Source organism: Hemicordylus capensis, chromosome 5 (assembly GCF_027244095.1).
Source record: "Hemicordylus capensis ecotype Gifberg chromosome 5, rHemCap1.1.pri, whole genome shotgun sequence".
NCBI classification, from domain to species: domain Eukaryota; kingdom Metazoa; phylum Chordata; class Lepidosauria; order Squamata; family Cordylidae; genus Hemicordylus; species Hemicordylus capensis.
In genome coordinates, this window is record NC_069661.1 from 71,035,348 (window position 1) to 71,055,534 (window position 20,187).

Sequence of the window (20,187 nt, forward strand, 5' to 3'; positions counted from 1 at the left end):
CAACTTTTGATTGTAAGTTAAACTAAGCCAAGATCAGTCATGACATCATAATCAACTTACTGGAAATAAACTGTGGTCTATAACTCCTTGGTTACAAGTCATGATTTATTTCAATTCGGTCAGAATAAACCAAAATCAGTCCATTGAAAATCAGAAGTAGATGCTTGTGTGAGTAGAGGAGAAGGAAGTGCATGCTCCCAAGGCTTGAGGGAATCATGCAAGACCAGGTTTCAACTGTGGTTCTCCATGATGTCTGAACCAGACTTATTTTCTTTATCCATAGGCCTTTGGGTCAGAGAAGCTTTTTACCCTTGGTTGCTGTTCTGATAGTATGTTGCTGAATGGAGTTGTTGTTGATCACTTTTGATCACTTTTGTTGATCACTTTTGGTTCTTTGTTTAATTTGCATAACTACTATTTTATTTTATTTTTTGCATAACTGACCCAAGTTCCAATCCCTATTCAACCATGAAACTCACTGGGTGACTCTGGGCCAATCATATATATCTCAGCCTAACCCACCTCACAGGGATGTTGTGAGGATAAAAATAACCATGTACACCGCTCTGAGCTCCTTGGAGGAAGAGTAGGGTATAAATGTAAAAAATAAACAAATTTTGCATAACTATTACTGGTTATTTTATTACTGTATAAAATATGGCTTATTTTATACTGTATAAAATACAGTATAAAAGCCTGAGGGCCTTTGGCTGAAAAAGCAACACATAAATCTAGTGTTTGTGGAGTCTGTTGTATGAGCAGTGTGAATGGCAATGAGTATCACAGGTGCACTAGGAACTATACACTCATTAAAAGAGGTTTTCAGGAACCTTCCAACAGGATGGGAACTTGTGTGTATAATAGGGTGCTATGTGCATAATATATTTTCCTTGCCAACAGCTGGGGCTTGAAATCCCACAAGTCAATTGTTTGAGAAGGGGAATAGGAGGTTGAGTTCAGTCTCCCCACACACACCAATTGGCTGAGTTTTAAGTCTTTTTAAAAGGTAAGTATGCACAGTCCCTGCATGCACTTTGCAAACTGGAGTCAAGATGCACAAAAATCTTACACAGATGACTGTGTTTTATTTTAAGGGGTAGTGTAGATTTCTGTACCTGTTGCAGAGGAAAGTGGAAACTATTATAATGACAATATCCTTTAGCGATACAACTTACACAAACCAAAATGGAGTTTTGCTGCTCGGATGCAACATTTGCCATTTTCAGTTTTAAAAAGCGAAAAAAATTGAAGGCATGTCACCATGATTTGATAATAAACAATTTCATTAAAGTTCACAGAATACTGCTGGGCCTCCATCATGCTTCATATGAGTTAATTTGTATTTAAATTAAGTCTTGTCCTCTATCGTGATGAGCAAATTTCCTTGGTTTCAATTCAGAATAGCATTTGGCCAATTGAGCCATTTTTCTTTGTAAAGACAGAATAAAAGCTCATTTACTCCAAGCCCAATTCAAAATTCAAAAACTCTGTGGTGCTCCTAATGAAGTCACTGGAAGCATGAGAGGCTTCTGATCATGATCCCTCTACCCTCACATACTCAACAAAGCTGTTCTCAGAAGCAGCCTAACCCAGGTTAGGGGAAAGCCCAGTCTGGTTTAGACTGCTCGTGTGGAGCACTGGGATTGCTCCCAATACTGGCACTCTTGCCCAGCCTAACCCTGCTTTTTGCCCTAGCTCTTAGCCAAGGTTAAGGGCATGAGTACACCCTTAACCCCAGTGCCAGGATCGTGTGTTTGCTCAGGCTGCTTACAGCCTCAGCAGACACAGAAATGGGTGCCTAGAGTGCCCACCTGATGGAGGAATCCCACAATGCACCACGCTCGGTGCATTGTGGGATTCCCAGAAGCTGGAATGCATTGCCCTGGCCTCTGGCAAGCCAAGCATCTCCCAGGAGCACTACTCATGTGCACAGCTCAAACGCACAACTAGGCAGGCAAGGTCATTGGGGCAAGGTAAGTACAGCACAGGTTTCCCACCCCCCCCACTTGCCCTCCCCATCTCCTGGTCATGTGAATAGCTGTAAGGTTTCTCCTTTCCTCCAGGCACCTAGAAGGCTGCAAGAGCAGTTCCAGAAGCAAGGAGCCCTGCAAAATGTAATTCTGCAGGCATCCAAGGGCAGAGTGGTAGATTCCTGTACCTCCCACTCAGAGTGAGTCTATATTACTGTACTCATAACTATGGTTTTTATATGTTGTTGTAAGCTGCTTTGGAAATTGAAGGTTGAAAATAGCTATTTTTTTGTATTTGGGATAAAAGCAGTTTAAATAAATAAATGCTCTCCATTGATTGGGTATTAAGAAGAAATGTCTTAATAACCAGTCAACTGGGTATTATTTCCACCACTTCTGTCCACCTTGACATAGCAGCCACATAATAAACACAATGTAAATTATTATTAAGGCTCCAATTTAACCCAGTTGTTTGAGTGATATATATCAGTTTACACCAGTTAGGAAACTATTAGCAAACATAAGTTTTTGTTGATTACTTGATTGACAAGATATACCAGGAGAGAAGAAAACAGAGCCCAAGGCTGATATCAAGAGGTCTGAGGTACAGTAAAGCTACCAATCTCATACACAATCGATCCCTTAGAAGCCTGTCAAAAGCAATGAAAAATTCATGAAGACTGTTAACAAAAAGGTTTAGTATTCAAGGCAGATAAACATTCTGAAGACTTAATTGTGCCTAAATACACACACAGGCCTAATAAACAGCAATTTGCTTCCTGCTCCCACAAAGATGATAGGCTTCATGAATGTAGTGAACATCATGCTGCAGTCTCAGAATTAGTTTTGATAGCAATGGCTATCTGACGTTGCCCTACATCCTGTTCAGCAAGCAAGTGGAAGTCACTTGTGTGCAATCTCCATTGATCCACAAGAGTGTTTGGTAGATCAAGAACAGAATCCTCAAAGAGTATGAAAATTTGCTTATTTTCATCCTTTCATACCCCAAAAACAGCATTAACAGGACAACCTATGTGTGGACCTATTAAAATGAGTCATTGCCATCATTAAAATTGACCTAAGGCAGTACATAAGGTCAAGCGACATGTGATGTTTAAAGCATCATTAGCCCACATGAGCTTACTTTTTAAAAAGATAATCGCAGCTATATTATCCACCACTCCCCCCAATAGACTGGACCTGAGCCAGGCAGCTGCTATTAAGTGCTATTTAGCTAAAGAAAAATTAAGCCCCTCAGGTCTAAAAATGCTTTAAACATTGGTGTATATGCAGAAAAAATACACTGTGGATCAGAGTTAATGTGAAGCCATACTAAAAATAAAATATTGGCTGACATCCTGACTAATGCTGTGTGTGTGCTTCTAACAATAGCGCTGCAAAGCACCCCTCTATTCGATGTCTCAGCAGCACTGGGTGATGGGATCGTGATCCTCACGAACTTCTCATTTTGTTGCCTAGTCGAAAAGACTTGGCTCAGAGCAGATCGATAGTGCAGGCTCTGCTGGTAGCTTGCCTCCACAACAAGCTACCAAACAGACCAAAATAGGATGTGCCCACCTCGCTTGAGGTATGGTCAGAGCTATATAGACCCACTGAAGGTAACTCAATAAGGGGAGGAATTCTCCTACCTAAGAGATAACATAAAAGGCTCTCAAGAAGGAGCATAGATAAATGGCACATTTTCCCAACATTAATGAATTGGCTGGTGAAGAACAGGAAAGATAGCTCCTTAGCAAACTTAGCAAACTATAAACCTGGGAGGCACCAGAAGATCAAGATAAGTAAACAAACATAGCCCATGTTCATATTTGCATAGCTGCTCCTGCCTTTGTTTGACACCAATAGTGGGTGTGCCTTGTCAGAGGCACACCCAATACAGACATTTTTGTCTTGCATGGATTCATCCAGTCTTCAGGGAGGGAGAATTGATGCTAAATAACAATCTTAGCCTCAGAGCACGTTTTTGGATGCAAATACCCCAGACCAGCCACAATGGCTTCAGATTCTGGATTCTGGAGGACTCGGCTCAGGTTGCACTTGAACTCTACAGATTCCTGCAAGCAAGCTGTGGTTGCTACTGCCCCTCTCGCTCTTTCTCCCATTTTTTACCCCATGCGTTGCTCCAGAGAGAGAGGCCTGAGTGCCCGACCCTCGTGCACCAAACACACTCAACAAATACTGGCAACACTACCTTCCCACCTCCCTCTCAGCTCTCCCTTCACTTCACTTCTCTTTCTGCTTCTCTCCGCTCCCTCTTCAGGCACTTTGCATTGCAAGCCTCTAAGAAGGCTCTGAATTGGAATTCGAGCCAAATTACTACAAGCTTTTATCAATACTTTCATTTAGAACTGTAGCAAGTTATTGAATTGCTTTGCCTAACTAAACTTCCTTTTTGCCTGATAATTCCTGTTTTCACCTTTAATAAAACTTTTAAACTGCATCTACGACTCTTCATCCTCTCCAAAAATATTAAACTTGCTTAAATTGATACTGAAGCTGAACTGCTTCCCAAGACAAGCTAATTTTCCCACTTTAAGCCAAAAGCATTTTTGAGGTGTCTAGCGGGCAGTTCTGGTAAGAGTGCTTCCAAAGTTCAGGGAGGGCACTGAAAACAGTTACACTCCTGTGCAAGAGCTTCAGAACTATAGATTAGTAAGGAAGCTAGTGCCACATGTTCTTGTTAGAAGCATGCACACAGCGGTAGGATGTCAGCCTCTAGTATTTGTTTTTGAAGTCTTCATAACAGACAGAAAAACATTTAAACCAACTTAACTCAATTATGATGGGAAATGTGTCATCGCCTAATTTTTTTACAGAAACAAACCTTTAAAAATAGCTGCCACATATGCTCCTAATCTGGATCGGGACCATTGTGTGGAGCAACAGAGTGTTTAACCCTGTTCTATTATGCCATTTTCCTGTCAAAGCCCCTGAACTTGCCATTTGCTGCAATGCAACGGTATCCACAGCAGCTTGTGTTGGCGACGGGGACATTTTTCTTGGAATAGCAGCACAGAGCAAATGGGTTAAGTACCTCCAGGCTCCATGCAAGGGTTCTAATCTGGATCATGTGCAGTTAGTATTTTAATTTTATAAAAACTAGACAACGATGTGTCCAATGTCATGTCTAGTACTGGTTCTTTCGTAGCAAGCATGCATTATCCCCTATGCTAAGCAGGGTCCATCCTGGTTTGCATTTGAATGAGAGACTACATGTGTGAGCACTGTAAGATATTCCCCTTAAAGGATGGGGTCACTCTGGGAATTTAACCTGAATGCTTGCATGCAGAAGATTCCTATTCCCTTCCCTGGCATCTCCAAGATAGGGCCGAGAGACAAGCCCGCAACCTTGGAGAAGTTGCTGCCAAAGGTCTGACCCAGTATTAGGCAGTTTCCTATGTTCCTACCCATGAGTCAAAATTACAAACCAGGATCCAAAACAAAAGTGTCGCTAGTTTTGCACACCAAAGGGGGCCCTGGGTTTGCACTTCTTGAAAAGCAGCCCTCCCCCCTGGCAATTGACGTTTGAAATAGAAAAATTTCAAAAGCAGTCTATGATAGGACATCAGGCCCTGCTGTTAAAAGAAAAAATAGAGTCAAAAATCTCAAGGCATTCCTAAAATAGCTCTTTGGATTCTCGACTTCTGTAAGTTCATGCAATAAGCCTAGGGTTTCAGTGCTTAAAGTTTTGTCTCAGTGTTAACCCCACCTTTTAATCACACAAATATTACACTTTGGTAACTGGAATATGGCTTTGAGGAACTTTGAACATTTCTTGGGATCAACACATATAGAAGATTTTGTACATGACACATTGGGTGGCTTGTCATGATCAACGTAAGTAGGTAGAAAAAAGTATAAGGAAACCGGAGGTTCCCACAGCACAATCACAGTTTTTGATTTTTTTTAAGTGTCACATGCATCAAGCAGATGCACATATAGCATTCTTTTAAAAGTCTTAATGCAAAAGGAAATGTATTAACTGAGATTTCAGAGTAGGCGGTAATACTAAAGCAAAAAATAGAAATATGTAAAGGGCACAAAACATGTTAATGTTAGAAATTCTTGGCCTATGGGGGTGCCAGTTTGTAACTTTCAGGTGTATAAAAACTCAACTAAAGTTTTGAATGAAAGCTGTAAGGGGCCTATAACATTATCACTCTTTCCAGCTGAAGGCAACAGGATCAGAAAATACAAACTGCTCAATTATTTATCTCTAGTAATATTTCTCCAAAAAGCATTCTGGTGTGTAGCTAGGAAACATTTCAGATAGAAAACAACAAGGTCCAGGCATCACAGAACATAAAACAAGAATAAAAGCTCATGAATTCAGGTCCTAGTATCCCAAGTAAATAAATAAATAAATCTGCCAAAACATTATTGTTAGATATTTGAGATCATTCACACAATCAAAAATTAAGGTTAAACTATGTTAGGTTGTGCATGTGAAGTGCCGGGAGTGAGGTCATTGCCAGCGCTGCACCCATGCCAAGCCATGCCATGGGGGTGGTTAGCACCCGTGCTCTGGACTACCCCAGCACCCCCCAAGTTCAATTATGGGGCTGCTGAAACCTCCATTCTACCCTATGAAGAAAAACCTTAAAGCCACTTGTGGGGTGCTGGGATGGCCCAGAGTGAGTGGTGGTCTAGTGCACAGAGGGTGCCAACCACCCCCATGGGTTGCTAACCCATAGGGTACTGGGTTTTGTTGTTTCTGAAGTGTTCTGAGTGTAGATTCTTTGGTAGCATATAAGATTTTCAATGACAAACCATGAATCCACTCTCATCTGCTAACCTTAAAGACACATAAACTTCAAAAATCACTTAAAAATCAGCCCTTTGCCCAATTTCTTTCAAATAATTCTGATAGCTTCCTTGCCCCCCTTGGGCACTACCACCCACCACACTCTGCTCTAGGCCACCCATTTGCCCCCGATGTGAAGTTAGACATTTGCTGACACCTACATGCTTCTTTATGGAGAAAAACCTTAAAGACGCATAAACTTCAAAAATCACTTAAAAATCAGCCTTTTGCCCAATTCCTTTCAAATAATTCTGATAGCTTCCTTGCCCACCTTGGGAACTACCACCCACCACACTCTGATTTAGGACAACTCTTCTCCCCCCCACCCACCCAGAAGCTAAACATTTGCTGCAATCCTCATTATTCGCTATGAGGAATTCACAAATATTTTAAATATTCACCAATAATCGGAGGAGTGTCCAATTGCCTTGGTGTTTTTTGGGTGGTAAGCACCCCTGAGTGCCTACCACCTAACCCACTTTTGTGCCCCTAGGTGCTCCACAATATGGGATATGGGCTGGTTCGTGTCCCATTATACCCTATAAGAAAATAATTAAAAATATTTCAAATATTCATAAAAAATCGTAGGAGTGTCCAATTGCTTTGAGTTTGGGTGGTTATTGACACCCATGGGTGTTCCACAATAGGGAATAATGGGCTGGTTCGAGTCCCATTATAACCTATGAGAAAAAATAAAAATAAATTTCAAAAATTCATTAAAAACCGTACAAATGTCCGATTGCATTGGGGCTTGGGTGGTAGGTACCCATGGGTGCCTGATACCACCCCACCCACTTTTGGAGGTTCAAACCAGTTCAAACCAGTTCTAACTGGTTTGAATCGAACCACCCCCTATTTGGTTCGAATTCGAACTTGCAGCTCAAACCTGATGGCTGGTCTGGTTCGAATTCAAACCTTTGAATCACCCTGGTTCAAATTCAAACCAGTTTGAATTTGGATCGGTTCGCACATCCCTAATAAAAGACTAAGGAAACAGCAAGCCACAGCACAGTCTGCAGCAAAAGTGGAGGATACAGTGGGATGAGTAAAGTAAATTGTTAGAATAGGGTAGCCCACCCACCCGTATGGATACTGTGGACTTCAAAGATGAAATGTCTTTGGAAGGACATGAAGCTGCAATTGCCTGCACTGGTATATTTTGTAGAATTAGAGGAAATATGCAGGCCTACGTCTTCAAGTCTAAGAGTAACATGTTGGGCACCCAGAGGCCAGCCAGGTGAGAAATGCCAAAACTAGAAGGCCAGTTGAGGCCTTGATTTCACCAACATTTTCACTTAATGCTGCCTCCTGAGAAACAATAAAAGGTACAAATGAAGAAAACTCAGCAGACACAGAAGGACAGGCCTATAGCCAGCTGGTGGAATGGTGTGTACGTGCCACACCAAAAGATAATCTTTCCTACCCAGCCTCACTGACTGTTTTCACGGAAAATTTTATAACCTGCCTCACCTTCTTGACTTCTGCAATTCCTCCCCCTGCCCACCTAAAAAATGTTGAGGCTGGATACATGCCTGCAGAAAGGGAATAGTGGATTTGCATCTCTTCTTTGAGCACACCCTGCCCTCTCATCATTGTCTGGTTAAGGGATGACTGATGAATCTCTCCTGGCCCAGAAATCGATGATGAGGTCCCAGAAAATCCATTTTGTGCAATGAAGACCTAAGACGGGTAGAAAGACTACTCATTTCTGAAGTCTTTGGGGGCACATTCTGATCCCACTTTCTAGACATCCTGGAAAGATCAGGACACCAATGAAAAAAGCACATCGGCTAGGATGAGCAGGAATCTTCAAAACCTGAAAATGGTAATATTTTCTTACCCTCCCACAAGGAAAGACAAAGCCTTTCCCTCCCAATTTATTTTTGTTTTGTCTGACTTCAGTCTCTGGGGCTAGTGTTGCATCATCTTCCATGAAAACAAAACTGTCACCTAGGACCTGTTCCATGGGGATCTTTGTAAGTCTATCCTCTTGTTTAAGTTAGAGCCGTTCAAGAATTAAAAAATAAATAAAAGACAGTCTCTACTAAGAAATGAAAACAAATGGTAAATGGAATACCCAAAGAGAAAAGACAGCATTTGTTTTTAAAACTATTCTCTTTATAGAGAGTAAGCACATAATTCTTCAACTCTCAAGTACCTAGCGGTGCTTCTATGCACAGAAGAAACAACAAAGAGTCCTGTGGAAGAAAATATTTTGTGGACTAGAGTGCACTTCATCAGATGCCTCAGTGGGCAGATAAATATGTACATGGCTACAAACCTTTCATTTTAAAAAATGTAAATGAGCTAAATGGCCATGAAATGCTAGAAGTATAATCTGTGACAATTTTATGTAAAGCTTAAATATATGTAAGATACGCACAGTAACAATTCACAACATGACTAATGGGTGATAAACACAATCTTCCTAGCTAGGAAGATTGTGTTATCACTACTATTGCAAATTGTCACTGTGCAATCTTATTTACATTTAAGCTTTACACAAAATTGTTACAGATTTGCATTTCATAGCCTTTTGACTCTAGTCCACAACAGCTCATGCTACAATAAATATGTTAGTCTTTAAGATGCCATAAGACTCTTTGTTGTTTTTGCTGTAGCAGACTTTGCTTTCCTTCTGGATGTTAAATGGCTAGAAGCACACTGCTGAGAAGGTGCAGCAGTATCTCCTTTCACAGACAGATTCTGTCTCCCACGTAAATGGTAGCAGGCATTCAGTACCTACTTGCCACATCCACCTCTATCTGTATATTGTTTGTTTAAAGGAACCCCAATTGCACACAGTTTTCAAGGATCATGTTCTTAAAGACCCCACAGACCCCTCATTTGCATTCTGCAGACTTTGTAAACAAGATTTAATTAGTGAGCTCACTGTCTTGGAGAACTATTTTTAAAACAGTTGATCACATCTATCAGCACAAAATATGCACATGTACGATTATGTGATGAACTAAGCAGTGGGGGGTAGGGCTGTGTGAGCCAACTCCAATTGAGCCAGGATCGAGTTCGAGCTGGCTCAGCTCAAAGGCTTGCCCTTGAGCTGGACTGGCTCCATAAAAAGTTAAGTCGGTCCCATCTCAAGTCGAGATGGACCCGGTTCGAAGAGAAGGCCAGTGAGCCGGCTCGAGGGTTATACTTGTAAAGGGGAATCCAGGAAGGATTCCTCTTTACAAGTAAAGGGCTTTCCCTAAAGTAAATGTGGGGGAGGAAGAGAGAAAAGGTAATATTTACCTTTAAAAACAAGAGGCCAGCAGGGATGGCAGAGGTGGCCACAGGGACTCCTCAAATCCCCCCTCCGGCCTCCCAAATGACAGGCTGGGCAGACTGTGGCCTAGTTTGGGCCTCTGCACATGCATGGAGGCTATCAGAGCGACTTCCATACATGCACAGATGCAATTGTGTGGTGATGCAAATGGCATCTACGCACATGCAGAAGTCACTCTAATGGCCTCCGTGAACCAATATGTCTTTCTTCTCCTCTTCTGGGTACACTGCACATTAGATTGGCTGGCTAGATAGGGGACATGGCTCTGTCATTCTCAATTGCTTCCTGTTGGCATGCTCAGGATTGTTCCTTTCTCTTTCTCTTTCTCCAGTTTTCTGCCTCACAATCTCTTTTGCTCACCTTTCCCTGAAGTGAGAAGTAGAAGAACTGTGTGCTTTTAGTTCTGCTATGAAAACAAATCCTTGAGTTGCTCATTTGGTCCCAGACACACCATATCTTGATTCTAAGCATGTGCCTTGCCTGTGATCAAAAATGGGGGGGGAGGGGGAGAGAATTGTGCAAGAAAAAGATGTTCTTTTAAGATCTCAACAAGAAGCAGGTTTTTGTATGAAGAAGAACAGAACATGTAATCTGGTACCATTTATTAAGAAGGGTGGGGAGGCAGTGGGAAAGAGACAGATGGCAGTTATTCAAGTAATTGATGAGGAACAGAATACTCCAATTACAGAAGGACAGAACACTCCAAAATGCATAAGTTTAGGCTCCTTTTGTTGCTGGAGTGGCAGGCGAGTATGCAATCCTAGGCCTGGACAAGTTATAGATATCCGTGCTTTGGATTTTACTGTTTCTAAAATGGAACCAGGGGTGTAGCTATAATTGAGTGAGTGGGTTTAAAGAACCTGAGCCCCCTAGCTCCTAAGGCCCCCCTCCAGTTCCACACCTCCCTATTTTCTTATTATCTCCCTCACTCCGACGGGCTGCTAGAGAAAGGGGCAAACATAGGCCTCCTTTCCCCTAGCTATGCCCCTGAATGGGACAATGAAGAACAAACACAGCAATTTTAAAGAAAATGTCAATTCAGCTTTCAGTTTATGTTTCAGCCAAAATGTTCCATTCCTTATATGTACAGAGAAAAAATAATTGGTTGCCTTTGATCAGGTCTGTCTAGCTCTGCTGGCAATTTGAGGCATTTTTATGTTAAAATCCATTATTCTGTAGATGCCCATGTTTCTTGTGACTGGCTCCACCACCCCAAGTTGCCATTTTACAACTGTCCACCAATCCAGATCACCATTTTGTGATGCTAGCTCCCAAGGCTTTGATCAAAAGAGAAAAAAATAGCTCACAGAAGCCTGAAGTCTGCTCACCTGGTATAAGATTTTGCTTTGTGTCATAGAAACATCACAGAGGAGACATATGAAACCCTGAAGGCTGAAAAATGAGTCTGGCTCCTAAATTTTCAACTGACTTCTAGGGCCAAATAAAATGTGTCAAAGCCTGTTCTAATTCATAAGAATTGCCCTCCTGTCAAGTCCAATATTCAATGCATTGCAAATCCATAGAGAATCATTTAGAAAAATATGTATTGTGCAAGAATCCTCCTCCTGTGGTGAAGGACTCTTCTGGAATCTATATTAGATTCAGATGACCACATGTTCTCCCAAACTGTGTGCAGATATTTGGAGGCCCCCTGGAAGTGGATGGAACAATGCATGATAGACTCATTTTCTGGAACCTAGCTTTCCCCCCTCTTTGTAGAAAGTTGTCCCTTGGAGTTCCTCAGTTCTACTGGAGTCCCTCTAACCCAAAATTATTATTCCATAGTGAATAAACAGATGCCCACACACACCATCAGTAATGAATGATTATTCATTCTCTACCCAGGAATTTTTCTATTTTTGCAGAATGTGCTTAAATTTTTAAAACTGCATCTTTGATTACTTTGTTCCTGATTCAGTCTTGCTAAGTAATTATTTTCAATGAAATCAAGTAGCAGAGAAGGCTCACAGTTAATTATAGGTTGCATAAAAATACATTCTTGGTTTTAAATGTATTTCTTTTCAACTGAGCTGAATGTCTTTTGTAATGTGAGAAGGGCAAATTGAAAGAAATGAATGGCACATTTTATGACACTCATCCTTTTGGCAATATCTACTTTATATCCTTATTTATCCCTTGCTTAGAATGGGAAGGGCAGTTTTGTACCAAGTCAAACCAATGGACCATCTTGGTTATGATCAGTATTGCTACCAGAAGTAGAAAAAAGGAATTTAACCCATTTTTCCAAGTATGCAGACAAAGGCATTTCTCTGCCCTTCACTGGAGATGCTAGGGGTTGGATTCAATTCATAGCACCATCAATTATCAGTGACTGTTGGAAATCTGCATGTAAATGCTACACTCAGGGGTGGATTAAGCCTTTTGCCACCCATAGGTGGCCAAGGATTTTCCACCCCCACCACAGTGGCGAGGATGAAGCCCCTCCTTTTTACTTCTAAACACTGCTGCAGTGGTGGAATAGGGGCAACCAGTGAAGGCCGCACAGCGGCAGGTGCAGGGAGCAGGGAACGGGAAGCAAGTTCCCCCTTTTACATTAAAATGCTGCTGCTGCCTGTGCTGCTTCCCGTACTGCTTCGGGGTGTGCACTCATTTGAGAGGGAGGAGGGGGGCTGGAAGGAGCTCTCCCTCACTCCAGTTCATCCACGCAGTGCTTTAAGATAAAATGGGGAAATTCCTCCCCCACCACAACCCTCCAAGTCCCTATCCCATTGTGCAGGCAGCAGAGGCATTTTAATGTAAAATGGGGAACTGGCATCTCATCCCCCACTCCCCACAGCTACCGCTGTTTGGCCTTCACTGGCTGCCCCCCATCCCACCACTGTGATGTCATTTAGAAGTAAAAAAAGGGGGACTTCATCCTTGCCACCCCTACCCTCCTCAATGCAGCAGTGGGGCAAAAAAACTTCTCTCCCATCCCAAGATCTGCCACTTCTCCAGGATTCGCTGCTATAGTCAATTGTCTCCATTGCCTCTGCAGTAATCCGCCTATGGCTACATGCCTTGCAGAAATGTTCTACCATGTGCAGAATTTGTGATTTGCATATTACCTGAATGTTTCCTGAATGTTGCCAATTAATAGTAGGGTGTTATGGGTGCAGTTCTCGGCAGGGGAATACAACAACAACAGCAAATATTTATATACAGCTTTTCAACAAAAGTTTCCAAAGAAGTTTACATAGGGAAATAATAAGTAAATTAATAAATTAAATAAGAAAGATGGATCCCTGACCCCAAAGGGCTCACAATATAAAAGGAAATATAATATATATGCATCTTATAAGCATCCAACTGACCTACTCCAAACAAGGAAAATTATTTGCTCCACATGCCACAAAAGGTCATGCAAGTCAGTTTGAATGTGGGACTTTATATATATATTTTCATCCTGAACCAGAATTCCTTCCTGCAAACGATAGCCTTAATTATCCCACTCTACTAAGTATCTATATGCTTTCTACTGTTCAAAATTTGATTGACAGCAAGGCCTTGGCAAGAAATGCTAACAAGACAAAGCTTTCTCAGAATGAATCTAGATGAAGTTCAACTGAACCCGGTGAACTTTGAGTGGTCCATTTATGAGTTCATCAAAATTCAGATAAGGATTAACATCAACTTAGGGCTGCTTCAAACAAAACTCTTTCTTTGTATGGATATAACTTATGTTATGATGCTGAAAAATTGTGTTGGTAAACATGTTTTGTACTCAGGATTGGGAAGATATATTTCTGAAATTGCTGTGATGGCCCACTGTCCTAAGCTTTCCATCTTCACCCTCACTCATTCATTCATACCACATTCTCTGCAATTCAGAGATAACCATTGGTAGCCTGGTAAAGAGACTTGCATACTCATAACAATTGTGCTTGCTACATAAACAAAAAAGCCGCTCCCAAAGTATAAACAAAAAATACTAATTTAGCATAATGAAACCTTTAAAATTAGCCTTGAAAATAAAAATATTTAACAGTTAGGAAAAAAAGACACCTGTGACTTTGTGGGCACCACTGGAACAGGAGTCATGATGATGATTATTCATCATCAAAATAATATTCTAACAAGCACTTTTCATTTCTAGTGCATCTTCCTAGAAGTCAATTTTAAATGCTTACATTGTTTATTCTCAACAGACATTTCAAGAGTTCAGCAACAGTAAAAACAAATCTGTGATGATAAAGAGATCTGAAGAATTGTTTACACACATGTACACACACAACCATATATCTGAAAATTCTATAAACCTTTCCTAAAGAAAGCACATTGAATTATAAAACTAATGTCCGATATCCTGACTAATGACACATTGGCACTGTAGATGAATTCACAACTAATAAAGCACTAGAGCACACATGGAGTGTAGCAGGTCTCAACAACTTCTCCCCGTAAGCCCTCTGTGTCACCTGAAAATATGTACCTGAGGGCTGCACAAACCTCAGGACCATATTTTTGGGTGATAAAGAGGGCTTCTCGGAGAAGGAGAGATTGTCAAAATTCACTCTCTCCCCCACCCCTGCACAAGTGCCGGTGCTCCATTAAAACATTTGCCTCTGCACACAGGCACATCTCATGAAGCACTGGTGCTTCGTTAGTCAGGATGTTGGCCTTCAAAAATGTGTTTGTAGTGCCAGGAAAGAATCTTGAATTTAACATTTAACATCTTTGAGGACTTCTCAAGTACTTTACTATATGCCAAACATTTGTGAAGCTCCTTCTGTGAAACCCTGCTGGACACCAGACTCTATTAATTCAAATGCAAATAAACTGAACTTTAACTCACTTTAGCAATCAATGACAAGTTTTGCCAGCTGTGCTTCACACTTAACTCTTTAAACATAGCACTTCCAACAATTAAGAAGAACAAGGCACAGTGCTTCTAATTTGATGTGATTAAGCACGGTCAAGACAAAAACAACAACCCTGAAATAGGCTTATCAGTTAACTTTCTGTAACCCTGATATTATAGGAACATAGGAAGCTGCCATATACTGAGTCAGACCATTGGTCCATCTAGCTCAGTATTGTCTACACAGACTGGCAGTGGCTTCTCCAAGGTCTCAGGCAGGTGTTTCTCTCAGCCCTCTTGGAGATGCCAGGGAAACACTAGGAGTGGAGAACAACTCTGAATTTCTCTTGTAGGCTGACAGGTCATTTACAACACTGGGTGGGTGGGTGGGTGGGTGGGCAGGCCGAGGAGAAGGCTTTGCTTCACTCACCTTCCCCCAGACATTCAGCAAAATGTTTCTGGGAGTGCTGTCCGCACACCCTCACAATCCATTCTCGGAGAGCTGGGACAACACATCCTGGCCTCCGGGTATCCCACAATGCACCGCATGCCCAGCACAGTGCATTGGCGGATTCCCTCAGGAGACAGGTGCTCTAGACACTTGGATTTGTGTCTCCTCAAACTTAATGCAGCTCAAGGAGACACACAATGCAGGAAGCCTCAGTTAAGATTTAAATGCTCACTCCCTTAACACAGACTAGGAGCCAGGATAAAAAGTTGGAGTAAATGGTGCTGTCCTGCTAGGATTGAGCGTAATCCCGGCAGTTCTCATGTGCAGTCTAACCCAGGCTGGGCTTCCCTAGCCTGGCTTAGGCTGTGTATGAGAATAGCTTCAGTGAATCATTTACTTTGCCGGCTTTTGTATATCCCTATTATCTAGTGTTCCAAGAAAGGCAGACCAGATTTAAAGACACTCTACTCCATCCTGGCATCATTGCTGAATGTCTGGTGGATGCATATAATTGCTCACATTGAGCATAGTTTGGGCCAAACAATGTATTCATTCATAATTTGGAATTACACAAGAACAATAAGTTTGTTGTGACTTCTTAACAAGGGCAGCCATATTATGTATGCCTCTGCATGAATTTGACATTGAATTTATTGACACTTGACTGAGTAAACATAATTTTCAATAGATAATAGATGACTAAGTGCTTTAGAGTTCTGAAAAAATGTTGTTAGTCCATTTAGTCGTACTGAATGTACAATCATTAAGTTGTGCTGGATGTAAACGTTCCTAATCTTACCAGGAAACTTTTAATTCCATAGAATGGGCATGCAGACAGGAATGGAACTGTAAAATAAAGTCTCTGAACTAAGAATTAGCTTGGATATGGTGTAGCACTAGCATTTTTGTCTTCATGAACATCTTTCTTGCTTGTTGGTGCCCCAATCCATCTGGCACAGTCCTGTATGAGCCTACATATGTACAAGCCTACACAGGATTTCAAAAATTCCCACAATCTCAGTAGCTAGAAAACATACTGGCAGCGCAGCATAGTGCAGCAATAGCGACAGCTCCATGTAGGTTTCACTGCTAGTTCACACAGCTCTAACTCAAAATGGTTGAGGGCAGGCACAAGGCAGGTCCGAAGCAACTTTGTGCAAGGAAATCTGTTGTGAACTGGCCTAAGTGTTGGTTTCTTACATAGCTCTCAGTACTTGTTCTAAAACAGCAGCATTATTTCAAATACAAGTAAAGATGAAGTTACCAAAGCCATTTTACATGAGGTAATATATTATTCTAATTGGTTGCATATGTATCTTTGAAATAAAAGTCACAGCTCAGCAGGGTCAGTTCTAAGATTAGGAAGGGTAAGGCAGCAGCTCTAAAGGGCAGAAATAGTTAATTATTTAACATATTTTAATATGTGTATCACCAGGCAGGAAAGAAACCCTTTCAATGTGTTGTCTCAGTACCAAATGTCTTTGGAGATCTTTGCAGGGGCAAATGAAATGGTAGACTGGATATGTTCACAGGTCTTTTTGGAACTGAACTCAACAGTACTGTTAAATCTAGACCAATTCAATATTGTTATTTTCTGTTTTGAAAAAAAACTCTCCATTGATTAGTTCACTGTGTTCTGTTCATATCTGTGCAAGTTGCTTTCAAAAATAGTCCTGGAACTTTCCCTTCTTACTTTTTCAGCCCTGCTAAATGTTAGAAAACTACCCAGCAAGCCCTTAAGAAGGAAGAACAAAGCCAAGGAAAGTGAGACCAAAAAAACCCAAAAACCAATCTAGCTGAGCATTTCTGTCCCAGCTCCCTGAATTAATTAGCCTCTGGTTTTGAACCATTTGCACTGATGTTCTTATATAAAGTTAGATGAGGAGCAGGAGAGCTAACTTTTGCTGTATCTTCCAGGACTCATTAGAGTAGTTTCGGCTGCAGGGGGCTATATGGGACATAACGAGCTTTCCAGAACACAGAGCATTTTCTGGGCTACAAAGCAGAATAAGACACAGGGGCCTTACATCTGCAAAACACTGAGCTACAGTTAACAAGGATATCTGCACAAGTACAATAATTTAAAAAATATATTTACAAGTTCAGGCCCTCTGCATGTCTGTATTGGCATTGCAAGATAACTGGTTCATACATGTCTCTTCATTTCTGTAGTAACAAAAGATAGTTTTATTTAGATATTTAAAAACAAACATCCTGATATCTTAAATCTCTCCTTTATACTCAAACTGAGGAGTGGGATGTTTCAAGAATGCTACTTTAATCTTTAAATGAATGGAACATGAATGAATCCAGAAAAGATCTGTTTCCAAAAGTTAGCAGATATTAATAATCAATTTTAACACTGTATGTTTATGTTTATCCCTAAAGTAAGTAGGGTAAGAATTGTTGTGATGAAGCGCTATATTCATTATTATTCAAGATGAGATTTCAATGCCAATTAAATTTAACCCAAAAGCATAGTAGTCAAAACTTTTTTCCCACTGAGTTAACCAGCCAGAAGTAATTGCCGGTTACTTCCTACTGTTTCTGAATCTCTGATAAATTTGGTGTATTATTATTATAGCTGATGCTTCCTAAAAACCATTCTTGAACTTTAAATTAAGTGACAACAAAAAGTTGTCCTGGTATGGAATACACTGATCTGGTATGGATATCACTGATCTGTCCCATTATTTGTAGCCCAGACATTAAGCTTTTTGAGATTAATATTTTTGAAAGAAAATATTTTTGAAAGAAAATGGAAGATGGAAATTATACAAATGGCCTTGATATCAATAGCTTAGTGGTCTAGATTTTTTTTAAAAATCCCGGATAGATTGTGATCTGCAACATGATACAACAATGGTTCAGAACCTCGTTCACTTTCCTGCTCAGTTCAGTCATCTCCTGCCCAACTGGCTATAAAATCTATACTGTGAAAGCAGTGTTCATTCCTACAGAAAATATCTCAGTTTCTCATTTACATATAGAAAGAGGTCTGGCCACCAGCAGAAGCTATCTTTCTTCAGCAGCAAACCCTTGAATGGAGAAGAGCATTCTGCAAGGCTTACAAAAGGCTAAATGCTGATGGAAAAGTGATATATTTCATCAGCACACATATTTCCTGGTTCTCTACAGTTCCCACAAACAGTGATATAATAATACAACATGACTCTGTATTACTACATTGGAGCAGCACATTTACATCCTAGCCTGGAGGAAGGCCTGACATTGACCAATCAATATTGTGGAACAAACAACTCTCAACTTCCAATCTTTGGGGCTGACCTTGGGAAAGGATGGGGTCATCCTTATTAAAACTGAGTTTCCTAAGTTTTGTATCAGAAGGGCCTTTGCTATTGTTACCATCTCCGCTATCATCCACAGTCTCTAAGTATCACTCATGTGCTTGATCTCTCTCCCTCTCTCCCCCACCCATCATACACACACACACCACACAGAGCAGGGCTCATCAGGCATGTCTTTCACAAATCCTCTCTAATTCCTGCTTTGCTCACTGCTTCGCAGACTGACCTTACGTACTCCCTCCTCCTCTGTCCCCCAAAACGATTAAATTAGAGATTTACTCGCCCCAAATGCTGCCTTTTATTTGGAGTAGTTTCTTTAATGCATTTTAATTAAAGCCATAACAAAAATCAATCCTCTTCTGTACACCTCTCAACCTTTTATTACACCATGAAAAAACATTTTTCTTTTAAAATACAGAGAGCACGGCTAGAAAGGGGGGCGGGAGAGGAAACTTTGCTACAAACCGCCCCCTCCCTCACCCAACTCTCTGCCAGACGCACTTCATTTTGCATTCATCTCTTGTTTGCAAAGCCCATTATGATCCTGAGAGCTGCTGAAATCTTTCCCAAGTGTTTCCTTTGCATTCATCCGCGAGCTAACAAGCTCTCAACTTTTCAGTCTCCTTTGTATCACCCCCAAATTCTTCCCATTTCCCTAAAAATAAAGAGAGATGTTATATACCCATCCAAGCCCAGTATTCCTTCTTTCTTACCTGATCCAACAGTCACCAACTTCCCCGGGGAGAAAACGTCCTAGCCTCCCCCTTTTTTTGTTTGATTTTATTTTCGTGAGCCTTTTTGTGCAAGAATCCTGCTTATTAAATATATATATATATATATAACCTTCCACTTCTTGTTAATGTTCTGCTTCAGGAACAATCGAAGACCCAAATGGAACGCTCCAAAGGAAGGGCCAAAAAAAAAAAAAAAAAGGAACCCAAGAGTCCAGTAAAACTCCGAAGAAATTCCCGCGTTTAGGAGGGCATCGAGAAGCAGGACAGAGCGATTTGGTTCGCGTCCGATAAGCTCCTTTGCCAAGTTGATTCTGGGTGGGCGGCGGAGTGGAGCGCGGAGGGGCGGGGAAGCCTTCCTGCCAGGGGGGCGAGACCGAGAGGGCTGGGCGTAGTTCCCAGGTTCAGCACCAGCGGCTCCGTGGACAGCACCAGCTGCTCTCCCTTCCCGTTCGCCTCAGCACTGAAGCCGGCTGCTCCTCCCGCTCTCCCTCCTCCCTCCCCAGCGCCGCCACTTAGCCCCAGCGTGTCCCGCCTCTCTTCGCCAGCCGCGTCCCCCGCGCGCCCGCCCAAGCCTCACGTCAGCTTCCAATGCACAGAAGCCGAGCAAGGGGGCAGCTGCAGACGGCCCTGTGGCCAGCCGGCGGTGTAGTGACAGGAAGTGCTGCCGTCAGGTTTTGCAACTGGTAGCAGCAGGCACTGAGGACAGCCAAGCGTGTGACAAAAAAAGCGCGCCTTGCCAAGAAGGGAGGCTCGCTCCCCGGCCTCCTGCCCAGCCTAGCGGAGGACGAGAGCGAACTCAGGGAAGGCAGCCC

At 41.7% G+C, this 20,187-nt stretch overlaps 1 protein-coding gene across 5 annotated transcripts in view; it reads right to left on the reverse strand.

The window, feature by feature from the left end:
• The window catches only part of FSTL5 (follistatin like 5), a 563,532-nt gene extending 543,603 nt beyond the window's left edge, over positions 1 to 19,929 (reverse strand). The window contains exons 1-2 of one of the 5 annotated variants that reach the window (XM_053256999.1): positions 19,355 to 19,929; positions 17,432 to 17,499 (exon numbers count right to left, since the gene is read on the reverse strand). In XM_053256999.1, the coding sequence (XP_053112974.1) occupies positions 17,432 to 17,464 (33 nt within the window). In that variant the 5' untranslated portion in view covers positions 17,465 to 17,499; positions 19,355 to 19,929. The remainder of the gene's footprint in view (positions 1 to 17,431; positions 17,500 to 19,354) is intronic. The other 4 variants (XM_053256997.1, XM_053256998.1, XM_053256996.1 and 1 more) reach the window with 4 other exon arrangements.
• Positions 19,930 to 20,187: the final 258 nt, after the last annotated feature.